Here is a 22,150-nt window from a genome sequence, read left to right as displayed (position 1 = left end):
TCAACGATAAGAGCACTGAGTTCATCCTCGCGACGGTCGTAGAGGAAGCTACGTAAGTATGGCATATATCGGGGATAATGTTTTGTCGTGCTCCTGTCGAAAGTTAATGGGCTGTAAACGACAGGGTGGTTCTTTATGCAATGGCTGGGATAAAGTCAGTAGAACTTCTAACTAAGCCGAATAAGAAAGCGTTAAATCGTTTACTTTGCTTAAAAAGAGATTTGTTTATCAATAACAGTAGAAATAATTAATTTACAAGATTATTTAACATTAAGTAACAAAATAGTTTTAGATTGCGCTGTTTTCTTTATAATCGGGAATTTTTGTCGTGCTCTTTATATTCAGTTTAAAAACTATTTGAAAGCACAATTTTTATAAAATAGCTGATAATCCCAAACGTAATTTTGTCATTTGATGTATCGAGAACAATAGCACATTTCAGGAGCTTGGAAGCGTAAAGGCGAACTGCAAAAACACGTTTCTGGAAAACAGAGTATAAAGTTTTAAAACATGTACGAATAGTAATGGCGAACAAGTTTTATTTTATTAACAAAACTTAAAAAAAGATAAGTTCTGAAGCTATTTATTTGTGGCATGTTTGATAAAGGTATAGTTTTATGGGATTCAGCCACAATTGGCTGTAATGATAATTACATTTTTTTAAGAAAGAAATTTTTTTATCAAATTTAATTATCATTACAATCAATTGCGGCCTTATTCCTTAATTAAATTCATTCCATCAATTAAACTCAATTTGATTTTCATCGTCTACAGTTTCCTCGACTTCAGTTGCAGTCATTCCTCCACTAATAGCTTCTTGTAAAGCACATTTGTGAGGCATGGATACATAATCAAAACGATCTTGTAAGTACTTTTTCTTTTCTTCTGTAAGCTTTCCACCCTGGTATTTGAGACAAAGTTCTATACTATCTAAGTTAAAATTTATTACATTGTGAAGTTTCTTTCATCCCTTTTGGAATATGACATTTGTAGGAATATCCGTGTTATATGCGATTTGAATTTTAAAGCCCATATTAAAATCTTTTAAAAATTCGAATATTCTGCCATCCTTAACACATTGCCTGCCACGTCACCCAAAATTGACTGACAGAAATTTTTTGCTGTAGGCCATGTCGGTCATATATGAGTGACAACGTTGTTTCACTGGGGGCCACAGGCATTTTCTAATAAAGTTCGTTGGAGGCCACAGCAAAAAAAGAAGATATAGGGAAAGGTTTTTATGTCTAGATTATTATGTTTTTAATGTTTTTAACAAAAAATTATTACATGATAAAAAACATTAGTTTGGTTTATTTAAAATCGTTACCCAATTGTGACTGAAGTTGCCCGAAAACTTATTTTGGTAGAGGCAATGCAAAGAAAAAGAAGATGCAAATACGAAGGTTCAGAGAACAACTGGTTGGTTCAGCAAATGTTAGACATAGAACCAAGAGAAAACCTATAAAAAAAAAGGACATGCATTGAACAAAGGCAAAAAAATTTGTCGTATTTGCAAGCCTCAATACAGACATTTGATTGGTTCTCTAGGAAGATCGGAAGCCAGAAAGAAAGTGAAAAAAGTAATGACTTATTGCTGTGGTTGTCCTGATCAACCTTATATTATGTGCATGGACTGCTTTAAAAATATTCAAACGTAATAAATTTATATTTTCCTGTTTTAGTTTCACTTTTGTATGGCAAAAATAAAAACTATTTTTTTCTTTTAATTTTTCATTATTTTTTCGTGGAGCGCCCCCAATGCTTTAATGAAGTATCACTGGATGCCACAACAACAAAATTTCATATAAAATTCTATATACCCTCACGTAATTTTGAGTGATAGAAGGGTATTTAAAAGTTATCGTGTCAGTCATATTTGACTGACATGGCCCCACCGTAAAAATTTCCGTCAGTCATATCTGTCTGACATGGCCTCCAAGAATTGAACAACTTTTTTGGTGTGGCGCACCATGAAACTTTTTGGGAAAGGCGTGTGGCAGGCAATGTGTTAAAGTTCTCCCAACATTTGAGATTTAGTTGCTGATTTTTGAAGAATACTGAAATTATTAACCAATTCCATCGTGACATTAACAACTTGGAATTTGTTCTTTTTTTTTAGTGTATGTAATGAACTGGATATAGTGTTTTAAAAATACCTCAGTCCTTTATCTTTAATTTAATTGAGCCAAAATCTCGATCACATTCCATCATCGAATGCTCTGACATGCTGAAACGTGATAATAAGATCAAAGCGGTTTGATTTAGCCCACCGCGTTTAGCGATGGTTTCGTCCCATACATACATTATGGCTGCTCCTGTTTTAACGTTGTTGATTCCCAAGTTGTAAGTCCACATTTTTCTTTTGCAGTATTGTACGTTGCAGGTAAGTTTCAGCGTGGGTAATGCTTACTGTAAATCAATACATACAACTTCAGTATTTTCATCCTGGTTGCTTTCGTAAATTTTCATCATATTCTGAGCAGCTTTCTGCTTTGCTAAATGAACCTTCAGTTCAGTATCCAATTCAGTTATTCTGGGAGAATTCGGGTTGCTAGTCTTTAACCCATCAAGTTTAACTTTATTCTTAGAGCAGGTATTAAAATCATCAACAGAAGGAGACTGAACACCTATATTGAATTCGTTGACAAAGATATTTCGGTAGTAGGACTCTATCACAGGCTATTTTTCAGGATGTGTGTTTCTTAGCCATTCCATATAAGGACGTTTGGCTCTGCTATAGAGACTGGCAACGGTAAAAAGTGAATCAATGTGATCTCTGACCAACCTCTTTCTATATCCAACCATTTCATTTCCTGGACTTAGCTTCCCTCTGTTATCACCCAGCATAGTGCCTGTGGTGGTCTGCTTGTCTAAAACAACGCGAACTCTTTTTTCGCTTATGCCATGGATGCTAATAAAGGCCTGACGACAAACATATTTTCTTTCTCCATTTATTCAAATACTTATCATTATCTCCGATAATCCAAACCAATATTTATTCAAATATTGGTTTTGATTATCGTCGTTGCCGATTTGGCAAAAGTTATTGAAAATCATATTGATATTGTTCATGCCCAACTTTTCAAAACACATTTTACGAAACTTACATGGCAGTCCGATTGTGCGCGCAGATACAGTTTTCTTTGTATTTCTTGAAACGTACGCTTCACCACAGTTTTGTTGGGTTTTACACATGTTAACAAGCCATTGTTCCGTTTTCTTTTGCTTCCGTCTTGTCGCTTTCTCGGCGTTTATTTTGAAAATAAATCAGAAAAAAACAAAACAACTTTAAGGCTAATGTAACGTCGGTTTTTTCTTGAAATACGAGTAATTAAAACTACAATAAGCACAATATAGTACCCAAAAACTCAAGAAGAACGCATATATCTGAGACTATCTCTCACCAACTACAGAAACACCGGCGCATTGATACGGTTACAGAGGAGAAGGGCGAACCTTGAACGAAAACGTAACGGAAGCATATGGGTTCACCCTTGCACTTCTAGAGGATTATGTAGTTTAGTGTGGTTTAGTTTCGACTTAAATGGATTGGTATATTATTTGTTACAGAATTTTAGGACTATAAAGGGCGAAACATGCTTTTATAATATACACAAGTAAGTATTCTTTAAAGGTTTGCGAGAAAGATGAGACTGTTTTTGAAACGTCAACTTTGTGAGTTCACCCTTACTCTTCCAAGTTCCTGATTTGTTTAATAAGTTTTAAATAAGCTTTTTTATTTTCTGTACATTTTCATTCACTTCTGTGAATCATGGACTGTTTCGTCTTGGGAACAATTTATTTTTATCTATCTTTCTTTCAATATTTAACTTCCTCAGCTGAGTTTAAGATATTTTGATTTCTATGATAAATATAAATATCCGAAGTATAAATGTATGATTGGCTGATATAACCATAGCATGAATTAAAAAAAAGGATGGGCGGATAGGGAAAACTAGGAGAATATTTTGTCCGAAATTTAAATGAATTTTATATCTTTTTATATGTGCGAAAATAGCAAAGACGGTGAAACTAAAATTTCAATTTTGAAATATGTAAGTATTAATAAATCTTATATGAGTTCTTACGGCTGTCCAGTCACAATTCTAAATGTCTTAATAAGCTTTAAGAACTGTTACTTGGAATTTGGAAATATATGACCCAGATAAGCAGTTTTTCTTGTTTTTATTATTGGCAGCAATTCTAGTTCTCTGCCCATTCGATTTAATACTTCGACATTTGTTGTGTGATCTGTCCAGGGAATTTTAAGTAGTCTTCTAGATACCCACATTTCAAAGGCCTCCAATTGGTTTATCATATTGGCCTTTATGGTGCAGGTTTCTACACCGTATAGCAGTATGAAGTAAATGTAACATTTTACAAAGCGATATCGAAGCGTTAAGTTAAGGCTGCTGTTGCTTAGCAAGGTTCTCATATTAGTAAATGGTGTTCTGGCTTGCTCAATCCTGCTACGTATCTCTATGTCTGGATCTAGATCTTTAGTTATTCAACTACCGAGATATCTGAACTTTACTTTACTTAGTTAATCGAATTTAAAAATCTAAGTACCGAGCAAGTATTTGTATTTAAAGCGATTAGGAAATAAGCATATTCCATCTCTTTTATGTTTTGTCTTCTTGTCGAATATTTATGAGAAATATGGTGATTTTAACTTTACTTACCGCTCTACTAAACAGTTTTATTGTTCAAAGTCCAAACCAGTCTCACAAGTTCTTAAGCTATAATATTCTTCTCCTGCCTTGGCTGCGTTTGCTTTTTACTTATGCCTGCATTATGTTTTGTAGCAATACGTACTTGACAAACTGGAACCTTCTTCTTAGAGTGCCGTCTCCCTACGGAGGTTGGCAATTATAATGGCTATTTTAGTTTTTGAACTTGCTGCTCTAAACAAATCAATCGATCTGCATTGATACCAATCACGTAGATTCTTCAACCATAAGTGTTGCTTTCGGCCAAAAGATCTTCTTCCTTGAATCTTTCCCTGTATTATGAGTCTCAAAATTTCATATTTTGGTCCCCTCATCACGTGGCCTAGGCATTCCAGTTTTCTGGTTTGTATAGTGGTGATTAGTTCTGTTTCTTTACCAACCCTCTCCAGTACTTCTTTATTTGTAATTCTATCAGTTCATGATATTTTTAATACTCTGCGGTATAACCAGAGTTCGAAAGCCTCGATTCTTTTTAAATTGCATTTTTTTTAATGTCCAAGTCTCAGCTTCATATAATAATATTAAAAATACATCAAAACAGCGAATGGTACGTAATCTGATCTCTAAATTTAGATTTTTGCACGTTAAGAGTGGCTTCATTCGTATAAATGCTGATCTGGCAATCTCTATTAGCCTGTTTATTTCTGCATTATGATCATTGGTTTCATTGATCAAAGTTCCCAAGTACTGATATTTTTCTACTTGTTTTATCACGTTACCATTGATTTTCAATAGGTGATGTATATTTTGTGGTCTTTTTGTAATTAGCATGTACTTCGTTTGTTTTAGCGTTTATAGTAATTCCCATCTCAGCACTATAAGCTGACTTATACTTTCTTAAGCTTACGATAACAGGTTGTAGATCTTCTATACTCGTTGCTATGATCACAGTGTCGTCTGCAAATCGTAAGTTGTTAATAAATTTTCCATTAACGGTAACTCCTGCTTTGATATTGTTGAGCGTGTTTTGGAAAATTTCTTCAGAATATAAGTTAAACAAAAGTGGCGATGAAACACATCCCTGTCTAACTCCTCTACAGATCTTCATTTCTTCTGAGTGTTGCCCATCAATTTGAACTATGCCACTTTAGTTCCAATATAATGTTTGCACTATATTTACGATTTTACTGCCGATGCGCTTGTTCATAAGTATTTGTATTAGTTTTTCATATCTTACTTTTTCGAAAGTTTTTTCGTAGTCAACAAAACACAAGTGTAGATCAACGTTTACATCCCGACATCGCTGAATCAAAATGTTGATGGCAAATAGTCCTTCTCGAGTACCTATTCCATTTCGGAACCCGAACTGCGTCTCTCTAATATCCTCCTCTAGCCTTTTGTATATTCTCTTATGTATTACTTTCAGCAGTACTTTTAAAGTATGACTCATGAGGCTCAGTGTTCGATAGTCAAAGCACTCTTTTGCTATTTGTTTTTTAGGGATGGTTATAAATGCTGACTTCAGCCACTCTTGTGGTATTATTCCCGTATCGTACACCGTGTTAAATAAATCTGCCAATACTTCCAAGTTATCCTCTTCCACTAGTTTTAACAGTTCTACTGGTATTTCATCTAATCCAGCCTTATTGTCTTTAGAGTTTTTGATAGTATATTTGATTTCATCTATCGTGATGTTCTGTCTCTTTAAAGGATTTAATCTTGTATTTGCTGCATTTCACCTCTTTCATCTTAGAAGAGTTATCTAACGTACTCCTCCCATCGTCTTAATTTCTCTGGTAAATTTATAAGTAGTACTCCTTTATTGTCTTTTATGTGTCTTTGCTGTCTATTTCGACCCATTCCAGTCACTTCTCTTATTTTTTGTGCATATTTCTCATATCATATTTTGTTTCTAGTTCTTCTATCTCTTTACATTGTTTCATCAAATATATTTCATTAGCTGTTTTGATTTTTTCCTTAATTGTTCGTTGTATTTTTTTATACTTCTGTAGATCTTCTTCTTTATATTTCCTTCTTTTTTTCATCTGTTATAGTATTTCTTTTGTTATCCACTGTTTTTTAGCCTCTCACCTATGTTGTATCAAACTTTTTTGAGCTGGTTTCAGTAATGTGTTTTTTATATTCTTCCACTTTTTATTTACATCCATAATTTGTTTGTTGTCAGTTAGTGTTTTTGCATATTAACATTCACATTATTTTTTAATTCGTTTTTTATTTCTTCATTTTTTAGCATTATTACATTAATATTTGGTTGTTGTTTTCTGAGTTCAGTTCTTTTTAATTTTATTTTCACGTCAGCAACTAACGCATTGTAGTCTGAGTTAACATCTGCTCCAGGATAAGTTTTAACTGAGGTTATAGAGTTTTTATATCTGCTATTTACGAGTATAAAGTCTATTTGGTTTCTGACAGTGTGGTTTTCTGTATGTGAAGGAGACGTCCATGTATATAGTCTTCTCTTAAGAAGCTGAAACCAATTATTGGCAATTACCATATTCTTTTCTTGGCAGAATTATATGAGCCTTTCTCCTCTTTCGTTTCTAGTTCCCAATCCGAACTGTTCAACTATATTTTCAACTGTACCTACTCCAATTTTTGCTGGAATCAGAGTACCCTTATTGCTGCTGATAAAATATTTTGTTTGAAATTGCTTTTTTGAATACAGTTTGTTTTTGAGTCGACGCCTTTTCACGCATACTGTTTGAGTGAACTGACGTATTAAAGCATCCAGTTTCAGTTTATTGCAGCTCGGACAGAATCTATCATAAAATGATAGCTACATATAAATAATGGCTACATTTTGGACTAATTGGAGGGGATGTAGGTTTTTACCTGTATCACTTAAATAATTTATTTTTTCTAAAAATTATATCTATAAGTAATGCTTTAATAATTTTAATAACGGCTTTAACAACAAACTTCATCAAAATACACTAATTATACCAGATATACCTTGCTTCTTTCTTCAATGTTCTTTTCCAATTATTTGAATTTATAGGTCGTTGTCTGTTATTTTCTTGATTAGTTTCAGTAGGATAGTGTTCCTAAATTATAGGATTTTCTAGATAGTGTTGATTAAAAATGCGTTATAGCACTTCTCAATACTGAATACTTTTTGTAATTAATCAAATATTCTCATTGTGTTTTTCCCGAAACAACCAATAATTTTATGTTTACTTGCATACTAAAATGACGTTATCAACGTCAAGTAATGTGATGGATATCTTGATGTTTATTGGCTAAATTGGGTATTTTCAACTATGTTGTGAATACGTCAAGGACATTGTGAAATTTGCAGTAAATGCTAGTTTCATTATACAGTGCGTTCGTAAAGTATGGCATAAATTCGATATTTTCTAAATGAAACGCCTTTTTAAAAAAATCTAAATCACGCCGATTTTTAAGTTTAATGTTTTCTTAAATGTCTCTTTTTTAAATGTAACACCCTGTATTTTAGGACATTTTTAGATAGATAAAAATGAGCTGATTCCAAAAAAGTATAATACTGGGGGTCTAACGGATATAATTTACAAGATATGCGCTTAGAAAATGATTTTTTATAAATTTCTAGTGTTAATAAATTATAAATAAATCATAATAAATAACTTGAAAGTAATCCAGTAATTAATACATGACTTTATCCTTAATGTTTGAATTGAAGCCATTGTTGTATTTGACAATAAAATTTGTTTATGGTTTCTTGAGAAATATTGTTTATTTATTTACGAATTTTTGTTTTTAAGTCTTCAGTATTTGCAGGTTTCGTTTTATAAACAAAATTCTTCAAATGACCCCACATAAATTATTCCAAATTATTGAGGCCTGGCGACCTCGCTGGCCATTCAATATATCCACGTCTTCCTATCCACGTGTTCTGAAAAATTTCGTTTAAGTACCTTCGAACATCTACAGCATAATGTGGAGACGCACCATTCTGTTGAAACCATAAACTCTCATCAAAACCTCTAGGATTAATTCCATCTTCATCATTTTGGCTTTACAACCCTGTGTGGGTCCTAGCCTCCCCAAGACTTTTTCTCCAGTCGTCCCTATCCATCGCCTTCCTCCGCCAAGCACGTATTTCCATATTTCTCATGTCTTCATCGATGTTATCTAGGAATCTTGTTCTGGGTCTTCCTCTTCTTCTTTGACCAATAGGTCTATCAAGGAGCGTTTTTCTAGCTGGATCGGTTTGCCCCATCCGCATTACATGGCCTACCCACCTCAGACGTCCTATCTTTATGTGTTTTACGATATCTGGTTTCTGGTATATTCTATAGAGTTCGAAGTTGTATCGTCTTCTCCAGACACCATTTTCATTTACCGCTCCATAGATGCGCCTTAGTATTTTTCTTTCGAAACATCCTAACATCCTTTCATTGCTTTTTGTTAAAGTCCAGGTTTCTGAACCATATGTTAGGACTGGGCGTATTATTGTTTTGTAGAGTTTTACTTTTGTGTTTCTTGATATAACTGTAGATTTAAAAAGAAGATTAAGCCCAAAATAGCATCTATTAGCCGTGCAAATTCTGCGGTTTATCTCTGCGGTAGTGTCATTTTCAGTATTGACGAGCGTTCCCAGGTATACAAATTCGTTAACTGCTTCGATGACGCCATTTTCTATAACAAGTGGCCGTAGTGTTTGTGGTTGCGTACCTATTTTCATGTATTTTGTTTTATTGGTGTTTATTATGAAACACATTTTTGTAGCCGCTTCCTTTAATGCTACGTACGCCTCTCGTGCTGCGTTTTCCGTTCTCCCAACAATATTGATATCATCAGCATGTCGTCTCCGGGGGAACTAATAAACGTAGGAAAAACCGATTGCAACTTGGTGCAAGTTTCCATGTTTATTAATTGATCCAACTATTGCGCAATATGGTGTAATATTGCGTAGTTGGCCGGTACGCTCTTATTGTGGCATTATCTTGAAGAGACAATGCCATTGTGGTTTTATTAGGTGGTTGAAATAAAACACATTCTTTCTAAGAAGAAAAAAACTCAGCTTCAGAGTCTTAGAAAGAAACAGAGCCCTTCGAGCAAAGTGCTCTAGGGAGCTACCCTACACGGGTAAAACACACACTATACTTGACTCGACTTGACTGAGTTGACTTAGCGCGAGATCCGAAAATGTCCCATATTTAAAGATAATTAACTTTTATATGAAACTCTTTCATTTCTCGACCAATTAGATTTAATTATTTGTTCCAGAAGGAAGGGCGATGAACATCGAAGTGCGTGATTGGTGGCACTTGATGACATCCCCCCTGCTTTGGAGACTCTGAGGCTGATAAAAAAAGATGATTTTATTAAAAAACTTAAGAAAACAATTTTTTTTACAAATCACATATAGAAAAGAAAAAGAAATGCATAAAATATATCAAATATACATGAAATATATCAAAATGAATATGTCTATATTGTCAAATTACTTACAAGTCCTCTAACACTCGCGTCCACTCGCGTACACTCGCGTAGCGCGCACTTGCACTGCACAAAAACACTCACAGGCGGTGATCGGTGTTGTGGACAGCATCTGCAGGTCCATCCTCGGCGACGTGCTCGTTCTACGGCGGCTTCGTCCTCTCTAGCTGTACATTTCCCCTCTGCATGTCACCGGTGGGTTTGCCTGAGCCTCCGTGGTGCTCTGGACCACATAATGGTAGGGCAGGCAGTGACTGGCCACTGCGGAGACATCCACTGCATCAGGTACTTAGCATCAAGTAGGCTGGCTCGTCGGAGATGTGGCACATCGACGGTTTCAGGACTGCAGAAGGTGGATATCGGCATGTTAGTGTGGTGTACTAACATCCGATGCTTCTCCCCGCTGTTTTCTTGAGTGATTTTGATGCAGGCATCGTGTTGGAACTATTTGCGATTTTCGATCGCGGAGCATGAGAACTCTGACATCTCGGAGTCGTGGTAGAGTTCGTTGAAGGTTGGGCGCCATGTCGTCTCCGGGGGAACTAATAAACGTAGGAAAAACCGATTGCAACTTGGTGCAAGTTTCCATGTTTATTAATTGATCCAACTATTGCGCAATATGGTGTAATATTGCGTAGTTGGCCGGTACGCTCTTATTGTGGCATTATCTTGAAGAGACAATGCCATTGTGGTTTTATTAGGTGGTTGAAATAAAACACATTCTTTCTAAGAAAAAAACTCAGCTTCAGAGTCTTAGAAAGAAACAGAGCCCTTCGAGCAAAGTGCTCTAGGGAGCTACCCTACACGGGTAAAACACACACTATACTTGACTCGACTTGACTGAGTTGACTCAGCGCGAGATCCGAAAATGTCCCATATTTAAAGATAATTAACTTTTATATGAAACTCTTTCATTTCTCGACCAATTAGATTTAATTATTTGTTCCAGAAGGAAGGGCGATGAACATCGAAGTGCGTGATTGGTGGCACTTGATGACAAGCATGTCGTCTCCGGTGTAATTAATAAACGTATGAAAAACTGATTGCAACTTGGTGCAAGTTTCCATGTTTATTAATCTGTCCAACTATTGCGCAATATGGTGTAATATTGCGTAGTTGGCCGGTACGCTCTTATTGTGGCATGACCTTGAGGAGGTCAATGCCCTTGTGGTTTTATTAAGGTGGTAAATAAAACACATTCTTTCTAAGAAGAAAAAAAACTCAGCTTCAGAGTCTTAGAAAGATTCAGAGCCCTTCGAGCAAAGTGCTCTAGGGAGCTACCCTACACGGGTAAAACACACACTAGTCACTACTAGATTTTGACTGAGAGCGAGATCCGAAAATGTCCCATATTTAAAGATAATTAACTTTTATATGAAACTCTTTCATTTCTCGACCAATTAGATTTAATTATTTGTTCCAGAAGGAAGGGCGATGAACATCGAAGTGCGTGATTGGTGGCACTTGATGACATCCCCCCTGCTTTGGAGACTCTGAGGCTGATAAAAAAAGATGATTTTATTAAAAAACTTAAGAAAACAATTTTTTTACAATACACATATAGGAAAGAAAAAAAAGATGCATAAAATATATCAAATATTACATGAAATATATCAAAATGAATATGTCTATATTGTCAAATTACTTACAAGTCCTCTAACACTCGCGTCCACTCGCGTACACTCGCGTAGCGCGCACTTGCACTGCACAAAAACACTCACAGGCGGTGGTCGGTGTTGTGGACAGCATCTGCAGGTCCATCCTCGACGACGTGCTCGTTCTACGGCGGCTTCGTCCTCTCTAGCTGTACATTTCCCCTCTGCATGTCACCGGTGGGTTTGCCTGAGCCTCCGTGGTGCTCTGGACCACATAATGGTAGGGCAGGCAGTGACTGGCCACTGCGGAGACATCCACTGCATCAGGTACTTAGCATCAAGTAGGCTGGCTCGTCGGAGATGTGGCACATCGACGGTTTCAGGGCTGCAGAAGGTGGATATCGGCATGTTAGTTTGGTGTACTAACATCCGATGCTTCTCCCCGCTGTTTTCTTGAGTGATTTTGATGCTGGCATCGTGTTGGAACTGTTTGCGATTTTCGATCGCGGAGCATGAGAACTCTAACATCTCGGAGTCGTGGTAGAGTTCGTTGAAGGTTGGGCGCCATGTCGTCTCCGGTGTAATTAATAAACGTATGAAAAACTGAACAACAAGAGCGTACCGGCCAACTACGCAATATAACACCATATTGCGCAATAGTTGGACAAATTAATAAACATGGAAACTTGCACCAAGTTGCAATCAGTTTTTCATACGTTTATTAATTACACCGGAGACGACATGGCGCCCAACCTTCAACGAACTCTACCACGACTCCGAGATGTTAGAGTTCTCATGCTCCGCGATCGAAAATCGTAAACAGTTCCAACACGATGCCTGCATCAAAACCACTCAAGAAAACAGCGGGGAGAAGCATCGGATGTTAGTAAACCAAACTAACATGACGATATCCACCTTCTGCAGCCCTGAAACCGTCGATGTGCCATATCTCCGACGAGCCAGCCTACTTGATGCTAAGTACCTGATGCAATGATGTCTCCGCAGTAGCCAGTCACTGCCTGTCCTACCATTATGTGGTCCAGAGCACCACGGAGGCCCAGGCAAACTCGCCTACGACACACCGGCGACATGCAGATGGGAAATGTACAGCTAGAGAGGACGAAGCCGCCGTAGAATGAGAGCACGTCGTCGAGGATGGACCTGCAGATGCTGTCAACAACACCGACCACCGCCTGTGAGTGTTTTTGTGCAGTGTAAGTGCGTGCTACGTGAGTGTACGTGAGTGTAGTGTGTGTTAGAGGACTTGTAAGTAATTTGACAATATAGACATATTCATTTTGATATATTTTATGTTATATTTGATATATTTTATGCATTTTTTTTTCTTTTCTATATGTGATTTGTAAAAAAAAATTGTTTTCTTGAGTTTTTTAATAAAATCATCTTTTTTTATCAGCCTCAGAGTCTCCAAAGCAGGGGGGATGTCATCAAGTGCCACCAATCACGCACTTCGATGTTCATCGCCCTTCCTTCTGGAACATATAATTAAATTTAATTGGTTGAGAAATGAAAAGGTTTCATATAAAAGTTAATTTATCTTTAAATATGGGACATTTTCGGATCTCAGGTCAGTTAGTTAGTCAGTTGTGATAGTAGTGTCAGTGGTATCTAACTCATGGTTTCACCCGTGTAGGGTAGCTCCCTAGAGCACTTAGCTCGAAGGGCTCTGTTTGTTTCTAAGACTCTGAAGCTGAGTTTTTTTCTTCTTAGAAAGAATATGTTTTATTTCCACCACCTAATAAAACCATAATGGCATTATCTTTTCAAGATAATGCCACAACAAGAGCGTACCGGCCAACTACGCAATATAACACCATATTGCGCAATAGTTGGACAAATTAATAAACATGGAAACTTGCACCAAGTTGCAATCAGTTTTTCATACGTTTATTAATTACACCGGAGACGACAAGCATATACTAAAATTTGCACAGATTTGTTATATATTGAACCGGTAGTTGTGATTTGTGACGTACGTATTACTTTTTCCAGAGCTAGATTGAATAGTATACAGGAGAGTGGGTCTTCCTGACGTAGCCCGTTATTTGTTTTAAAAGGTTCAGAGAGTTCCCCCTGGATTCGTACTTTGCATTCAACTTTTTCAAGGGTTAGTTTGGTTAAACTTACCAACTGATTTGGTACTCCTAGGTCTATCATTGCTCTACTAAACAATTCTCTTCTATTTACAGAGTCGTAGGCTGCCTTGTAGTTATAAATATGTGGTGCGTGTCTACACCATATTCCAGTGTTTTCTCTAGAATTTGTCTTAGGGTTGAAATCTGATGAATTGTTGATTTACCATCTCTGAAACCAGCCTGGTATTGTCCTATTCGCTCTACATATGGTGCCATACGATGGCATAGTATATTGGAGAATATTTTATACGCTGCATTTAGGAGCGTAATTCCTCGATGGTTAGAGCATTCAAAGCTATCTCCCTTTTTGTGTATGGTGCAAAGTATTCCAATATTCCAATCATTGGGAAGGGACTTCTGTATCCATATTTCTTTTATAAGCTGCTGTAGCGCTAGGATTAATTCCACTAGGGAATAAATTAACTAAAGTATTAACGAGATACCCTCTTACAAACTGAAAGTATGCTGGCCCGTTTAAATTACCTTCGAAAAAGTAGGGTTCGATGATTCTATTTCTTACAATGCCAGCCTATACGTTTACATTTTGCGGGTATTGTGTATGATGTTCCCGCATCCAGTTGGGGTGTTCTTTTGTATCCAGTATCTACAATTCTGAAGGTTGACCCCGCCATTTAATGTGAATGTAGCCTCATCAGAAAAAATAATATTTTGGACCAAGAGAGGGTTTCGGTGGCAGTTATCCATCATTGTTCCAATCCAAATTGTATTCTTTTATCTGAATCATGAAATTTCTCTTCAACCTTACTTACAGTTGACTGTATTATGGGTCTTTGCGGATATTTATCATTAAATAAATTACACACTTCCATCTGAGTTCGCGATTTGTCTACATACCCAATCATCATGAGTATTTCAATTCTTTCCTTTATACTCAAATTCATTTCTTCTTCAAATTAATTCTAAGCAATAACACAGAACATTCACGAATTAATACGTGTTAACATAAAAGATGACGTGTTTTAGATTTTTTAAAAAAGACTTTTCATTTAGGAAATATCGAATTTATTCCATACTTTACGGACACACTGTATAAATTTGTCCTCGATTTGTAATATAATGAAATGGCTAGAGTGTAAGAACGAAAGAAAATTACAGTTTTAAAAAAACTGGAATTTGTTAATTTTGATATAATATGCCTCATATAAAATATGGCAAAAACAATGGAACAATGTTTCAAGCATGTCAAAAAATTTATAGTTTTCTTTACATCAACAGCTTCCTTCGCCACCTAAATATATATTTAAATATAACCTAACAAAGCGCCATATTTTTCTTTGGTCAGATTAGGAATATGCGGAACATCTGCATAAATTAGGAATAGTACATTCACCAATTTGTTTTTGTGATAATGTTTATATTAAATATTTTAATCATACTTTCCTGGAATACAAAATTTGCTAGCTCTCCAGTGATCAGAGACGAGCTGAATTTTGCCCAGAATATTAATTTTGGTACTTCAAAAAAGTTTACCACTTTAACTCCCTGGCTCCCCCTAAAACCCCCTTACACAAAAAAATCGATTAGACGGGGAGTTAAACTTTTTTGCATCTTTTTTGAGGTCCCAAAATTAATATGCTCTGAGGACTGGACTATAGAGATATATAGACAAATTATATTACAATCTAAAATAATTAAAAGAAGTGTGTTTTCCAATTAGTAGAGAGTATTAAGTTTCCTTAAAGAGAGCATAATTAACTTACTGATTCACTATTTAAAATAAATAAATCTTGCTATTTAAATGTAACAGTTATAGATATAATAAAACTAATATATCACAGTAAAAAATAACAAATAGAAATCTGTGGCCACAGGACCTGCTTTCAAGTTATCTTCTCTAACACAACCTCAGAATGTTTTGTCAATTTTTTTTCAAAATAAATATAAATGTTTGTTTTCTAAAATTCGTTGGTTTACCGTTTACAAAAATAGCCTTTATTGATAAAAAAAAGAATGTTTTTTATCATGTTTGTCAAATGAGATTCTTCAGCCAACGCAAAACCCAGACACTTTTATAAAAACCGCAACGAAATCTGCTATTGATGTGTTCTGATTTATTGAATTTATTTCTATATGCCATATTGCGATTGTATCAAAAATATTAAGTGCCTGTACGTAATACAAACCATCCTGGAAGTTTGCCAACGGTTTCGTTTTCAACTAAGTCTATTCTGTTAAAACGGAAAAACGTGTGTGAGGGTCCACCTACAAAAACAGCTATCGATCGACTACTAATACTTTTTTGCGTGATAATTTTCACGCACAAAGCTCGTACAGTCTCTCGAATGAACATTCTGGAATAGGTTGTGTAAATATCTGAAGATAATCTTTCTCTCTCTGTTAGGGATATTTTTTTTTGTTGACTCGAGTTTCACCCTTGTCATTTGCGATTTAGGGAATCATCTCATTTAAAACAGATATTAGGTTTTTTCTCGCTTTTTATCGAATTTTTCGTGACATCAAGATATATATTATGATATAATTTGGGCGAAGTTGCACAAGATTGCGAACGTGACATTTTTGACACGTTTTATATCTCTTTGATGTCAAAAAGTTTACTTTGGTGATATGGCTTTACAAAAAAAATTAGTACCTTCAAAAACTTGCTGAATACAATCGACAAGATATAAAAATATGCCATATAATAAAGGTTTTAAAGCCAATTTATATTTCATGTGAAAGAATATATTAAATAAGGAATCAGTCATAACAAACTTGTAATAGAAATATTTTGCAGGAAACACAACTAGATTTATAAACTCTTTTAGGTAGATATTAGATACTAACATAGCTTTTCTAATAACTCTGATTTTTTTCTGGCTTCCCTAAACAGAGCTTTCGTACTTGGGTTTAACTATTTCAGTACGAATGGCACCTAGCATATCATTCCTTGCTCTTTATATAATGATTTAAAGCAGATTATATTGTTTTTTTATTTCGTATTATAAAACCTATATATCCAAGAGAACCATACTACTTACTATATGTTCATAGCAGCCATAGAACACATTGGCGGTCAACATAAGAGTGTTAGATGTTCCCCAGGTGCCAAAGTGAAAAATGCTTACAAAACAATATTTATTTATACAAATGGTTAATAATACAAAGTAAGTTGATCCTATTGATGACGATGAAGAAGTTTGGGCATCGGGCTGCAATTAACTAAACTAAAGATTAGCATTTCCCGAAATGAGATAACTTGCTGTTTTGTTGTGTTGAAAGAATTTATTACTAAGCTATTGATGACAGCCGTATTCAATAAAACTTCAATTGCGGCTTTATAGTACTATCGAACAGTTTTTCTTAGAGGTGAAAAATAGTTTACGAGTTGATCTGAGACGTCAACACCATACAGTCCCTGGCCAAATTATTAGACGCACTATAAGATTTTATAAAAAATGTTAATTATGAGCTGATACTAAATAGGTTTTTTCAATATACCAGAAACAATGTATGTTATTTGGTTGTACATTTAATTGTCTATATTTTATTACCAATAAAACATCATTATTAATGAACAAATATGTATTTATTGACTCTTAAGATTATTAATGAACAAATATGTAGTTATTGACTCTTGAAAAAAAAACAGAAAGAACGACAATTAAGTGTTAATATTTTGTTGAGCCACCTTTAGCCGCTATTAGAGCTTTAATTCTGCGCGGCATACTATCAATGCAAGCTTGTACTGTCTCTTGCATTTGAGGATGATGATTCCACAAGTAAATTATTCTTTCTAAGAGCTGCGTTTTGTTTGTAATCATGTCTTTAGGCACTTCTCTTTTCATCAACACTCAAACGTTTTCTATGGGGTTCATATCGGGGCTATTACCCGGCCAATCCAACAAAGAAATATTTTGTGTTGCCAAAAAAGCTTTGACATACCGTGCTGTATGGTAGGGAGCTTCATCTTGCATAAAAATGAATGGTTCCCCATTTGGAAACCAGTTTTGAAGCTGTGGAGTCAACCGCCTTTGCAAGACATCTTTGTACTGGTCTTGCCGCATCATTCCTTTTACCATGTACAGACCTCCAGTACCCTTGCCGCTAATGACTGACGAAATCATCACTTTTGTAGGGTGCTTCACAGTCTGAACAACACAGTCAGGATGAAACTTTTCTCCATGACGACGACGCACAAACTGAGCTTTGTTTTGCAAAATTTCAGATGTGTTTTCATCACTTAAGCAGACCTGTCAACAATAGGAAAAAAATTATGTGCTGGTCTTTATGTTGGCTAAATGGTTAAATGCATTATTTGTGAAAGAAATATGAAATATTATGCAAAAAATTCTGAACTTACCGACCTCCAGATGTTCACATCTTTATCACGCATCTGTTTGGCCCAATTCAGACGCTTTGCTTTCATTGCAGGTGTTAACTTGGGCTTCCTAGCGGGGCGGCAGGCCATAAAACTTAAATCTTTTAATTTTCTTCGCAGAGTACGTTCAGAAGCATTTACATTGACATATTGGAGTTGAGATTTTATCAATTTTGTGGTAGCAAATCTGTTTTCCAGGCAAATTGTCTTTAAAGACATTTCTGACATTGGAGTGAAAATAGGCTTTCTGTCGCATTTTTTCTTTCGTTTTGGGCTCAATTCTTTCCCTAATTCAATCTTCTTCTTTATGCGTCGTACACTAGCTTCAGAAATCTTTAACCTTCTTGATATTTCGCGGTTTGAAAATATTTTAGTATTCACTAGGGCCTTTATCTCAGCTTTTTTACGTGGTGAAAGATCGCGTTTTTTACCCATGATGAAAGCGTACAATAAGATTATTTAAACTCTGCACACGAAATAAACAAATAACTGCGTAATATAAAACTGTTTAATAAACAAACACAGCACATAAAGCCACAGAGACACGTTCGCAACTGAAGCACCTGCGAACAGCGAACGCAATGGGAGCAGGTTTAGACTTGTTTACGTTCCGGCAAAAGAATTGATTAAGACAGTGTTGCCATTTATGACAAATACGAATTATATAATAAATTTCCTGAATAAAAATCCATTTCATGTTCGTGTATGTTTGTATGTGAAAGAACTGCATATAAACTCGAATAAAACATCAAATTATTAAAAAACAGGAATGCGTCTAATAATTTGGCAAGGGACTGTACTTTCTTTTGTCGTAGTCTATAATTGCTTCAGGTTTAATTATACCTACACCATTTTTCTTATGTTTACCTTTCTCTTTCATGTCGATTCCGTGTCTGGTTGTTGGGTTGTTGAGTATGTCTAATGGAAGATGGTAAATCCTCCGATCATTGGCAACACGGTTATACAAATAACGATTATAAGGTCCGGTATTTAGTCTGGTGTAGAAGTTTTGGTCGCGGTATATCAGAGCTAGTTCGTATTCTAGTCCAACAATGCCTAAATGAGATTCATAACGTTTAAGATTCGTTAGTGGGACTTGCTGATGTATTGTATCGACCTATAAATGAGAAGTATGGCGAGAGATGCGGGCTTGTGACTCGGTGTTACTCACTCCATAGAATTCTACCGAACCATCTTGTACTTACGCTTAAAATACCGGAATATAAAACTGGTAACATATCTGGCAATTTTTTACACTAAGATTATACTTACTCAATTTTCGTGCCTTTTGTTGGGGTTACCTAAATAATGTATGTGTTTGTTATGAATTACATATTTCCCAGAATCCATCCATCTCATTTCACTTATTATAATCGATTATATCCTTAATTGCCTTTTGAATCTGAACTATCTCGTAATATTTTTAACGTGTAGATTGTGATCTTGACTTCGCGCTAAATTGGCACGAATTTCATCTTTTGACAACAAAAGACCTCGTCTTTTCATTTTCTTCTGATCTTGTTTGTAATCAGTAACATATGTTGTTATTTAATTTGTCATAGCCATGCTAATTGTTGAATGATCTTGTTTACGAGTGATTTCTCGTTTTCTTTGGCATCCTTTGCCGTTGATCATTAGTATAGGTAAATTCGCCTTTGAGACCGATTTCTTAGTCTTAAACAAAAAAAGTTCTGTTTCAGTTACCAAGATTGTATTCTACTGGTACCCCGTATCGATTCATTTTGATAATGTACAGCTAGATATACAAAACATGAGAATTGTTAGTGACGAAAACACAATTTAAAGACATATAGAGATCATGAATGTGTTACCTGTCTGACTCCATTTTAAATAGGTAAAAAGAAATGAAATAAGACTTACTCACAATCAATTTAATTTTACCACCAAAACGACCGGTTTCGCTTACTACACTTTGCTAAGCATCTTCAGTTCTAACGGTACCAGGTAAATTAAATTATGCCGAAAAGTTAAGCTACTCACTGAGAGTGAATAAGAAAAACTTTAAACCTTTAAACACTGCATTGTTAGAAAGTTATGAAATTGTTTATATAAATGTCTGTCAAATAAAACATATTAAATTTATGTGTGAATATCGTCTTTCAGTTATACGTACTTAAAAATATGTGCCATTTAAAGCACTGGGTATTTTGAAGTCATATAAAACACATGCGTGTATAACATGTAATATTTTGTTTGTACATCTCTAGAATTAGACTATCAAAACCTGAACAAGTTAAAATACAACCCACCGCATAAGGCTATAAACACTTTCGAAAGCCAAATACTGACTTCCATTGTGTTACATGTATACCTTAATTTATGTCTTGCAGATAAGCCATTGTCCCATTTAATCGAATCTCTAACTAGAACATATTATTGTTTTCCTGGACGTAATGGCCTCAGAGAATTGCATAGGTTAAGAATGCAACATGTGTCTTCAGATAAATGCAGGGAAAATATATTCCGAATAATGCAAAACACATTCACATACACTGCCCAAGAAAATGAAACATTACTTCTTTTATCTATAAATTAAATTATCGTTACTTAATAATCCAAAATAGTTCTGACAATGCAATATTTAATTATTTTGTCGTATTATTGCATATTGTAGTTATTGAATACTCCATTTCTCAGAGATGAAAATGCCACTAAACCCCTAAAACTCATACGAACCATTTGATTCCATTCTTCTTGTGCAGCAATTCTTAGCACATTTAGGACTGTACCTATTTTTCTTTGCAGTGCCCCACAGACGGCAATGTTTTGCGTGCCTTGTGAACGGATGGCATATATGTCGGCCAGAATAAAAACATTAAGGACTTATTTCTTCTTCTTCTTCTTATGGTACCCTATCCAATTAGTGGATGTTGGCGACAATTCTGCCATAATCCTCTCGGTCTTGTGTGGCTTTAAAGAGTGCATAGGCATCGAGGTTTGTCCAATCCCTTATGTTTTTAAGCCATGAGTATTTTTTTCTTCCGATGCCCCGTTTTCCTTTTATCTTCCCTTCCATAATAAGCTTTAAGAACTGGTACTTGGAATTTCGAAATATATGACCCAGATAAACAGTTTTTCTTCTTTTTATTATTGGCAGCAATTCTCGATCATTGCTACTTCAATTTAATACTTCGACGTTTGTTGTGTAAGGACTTGCTTAATAAATGTTTATTCAGTAAAGACATACATTTTTTTTATTTAAATAATATTTTATACATATCTTTTATTAAACAGCTTTAAAAAACACAGTTTTCTTAAAATTTATTGGTCTATTGGTTTTTGTATGTATCAGTTTATTGATTCTTTTAATCTGAATACATCAGCTGACATAGGCGTTGGCTTTTTCACTTGATAATCATATCTGAAATTAATATAAATATTGTAATATAAAAATGGTACTTTATCAAAAAAAAAAAATATATAGTTTACATTTTTTTTTATTAAATTTGCAAATTTATTTTTTTAATCTGCTATTACAAGCTATTAGTAAATGTGAGTATTGCAATACATGAGAGGAGAAATTATCCACTGATAACACTCCCAATACTAACACTAACAAATTAAATTAATGTAGGACTATAATCTGAAACTAAAATTGAAATGAAAATTAAAATTAAAATTGAAATTAGTGAATAAAGTCTATTGGCCATTATCTCTTCAATCTTCGTCTGACTTCTAGTTGGAGGTGTAGTTATCTTGCTTCCTCGTTGGGGTGGGCTGGCAGATGTTCTAAATAATTTCTTGTTAGTCTGCTGATTTCGACTTCAACGAACGGTATAATAGAGTCATCATGCAGTGTTTTGTAACTAACGTACCACGGCGCGTTGAAAATCATTCTAAGTATTTTGGAATGAACTCTATGAATGATTTTGGTATTAGAAGGCTTTGTACAGCCCCATAGTTGCAATTCATATGTCCATATGG

The 22,150-nt window shown here is 35.1% G+C and overlaps 1 protein-coding gene across 1 annotated transcript in view; it reads left to right on the top strand.

Moving 5' to 3' along the window:
• Dop2R (dopamine D2-like receptor) overlaps nucleotides 1-22,150 on the top strand; it is a gene marked incomplete at its 5' end in the record, with an annotated part of 156,819 nt that overhangs the window by 81,776 nt on the left and 52,893 nt on the right. Inside the window, 1 exon segment of the mRNA XM_072530427.1 lies at nucleotides 1-52. Within this exon segment, the coding sequence (XP_072386528.1) occupies nucleotides 1-52 (52 nt within the window).

Source organism: Diabrotica undecimpunctata, chromosome 4, assembly GCF_040954645.1.
Source record: "Diabrotica undecimpunctata isolate CICGRU chromosome 4, icDiaUnde3, whole genome shotgun sequence".
Classification (NCBI taxonomy): domain Eukaryota; kingdom Metazoa; phylum Arthropoda; class Insecta; order Coleoptera; family Chrysomelidae; genus Diabrotica; species Diabrotica undecimpunctata.
The sequence above is the reverse complement of the archived record's forward strand: the minus strand, read 5'-3'. Positions and strand labels throughout refer to the sequence as shown.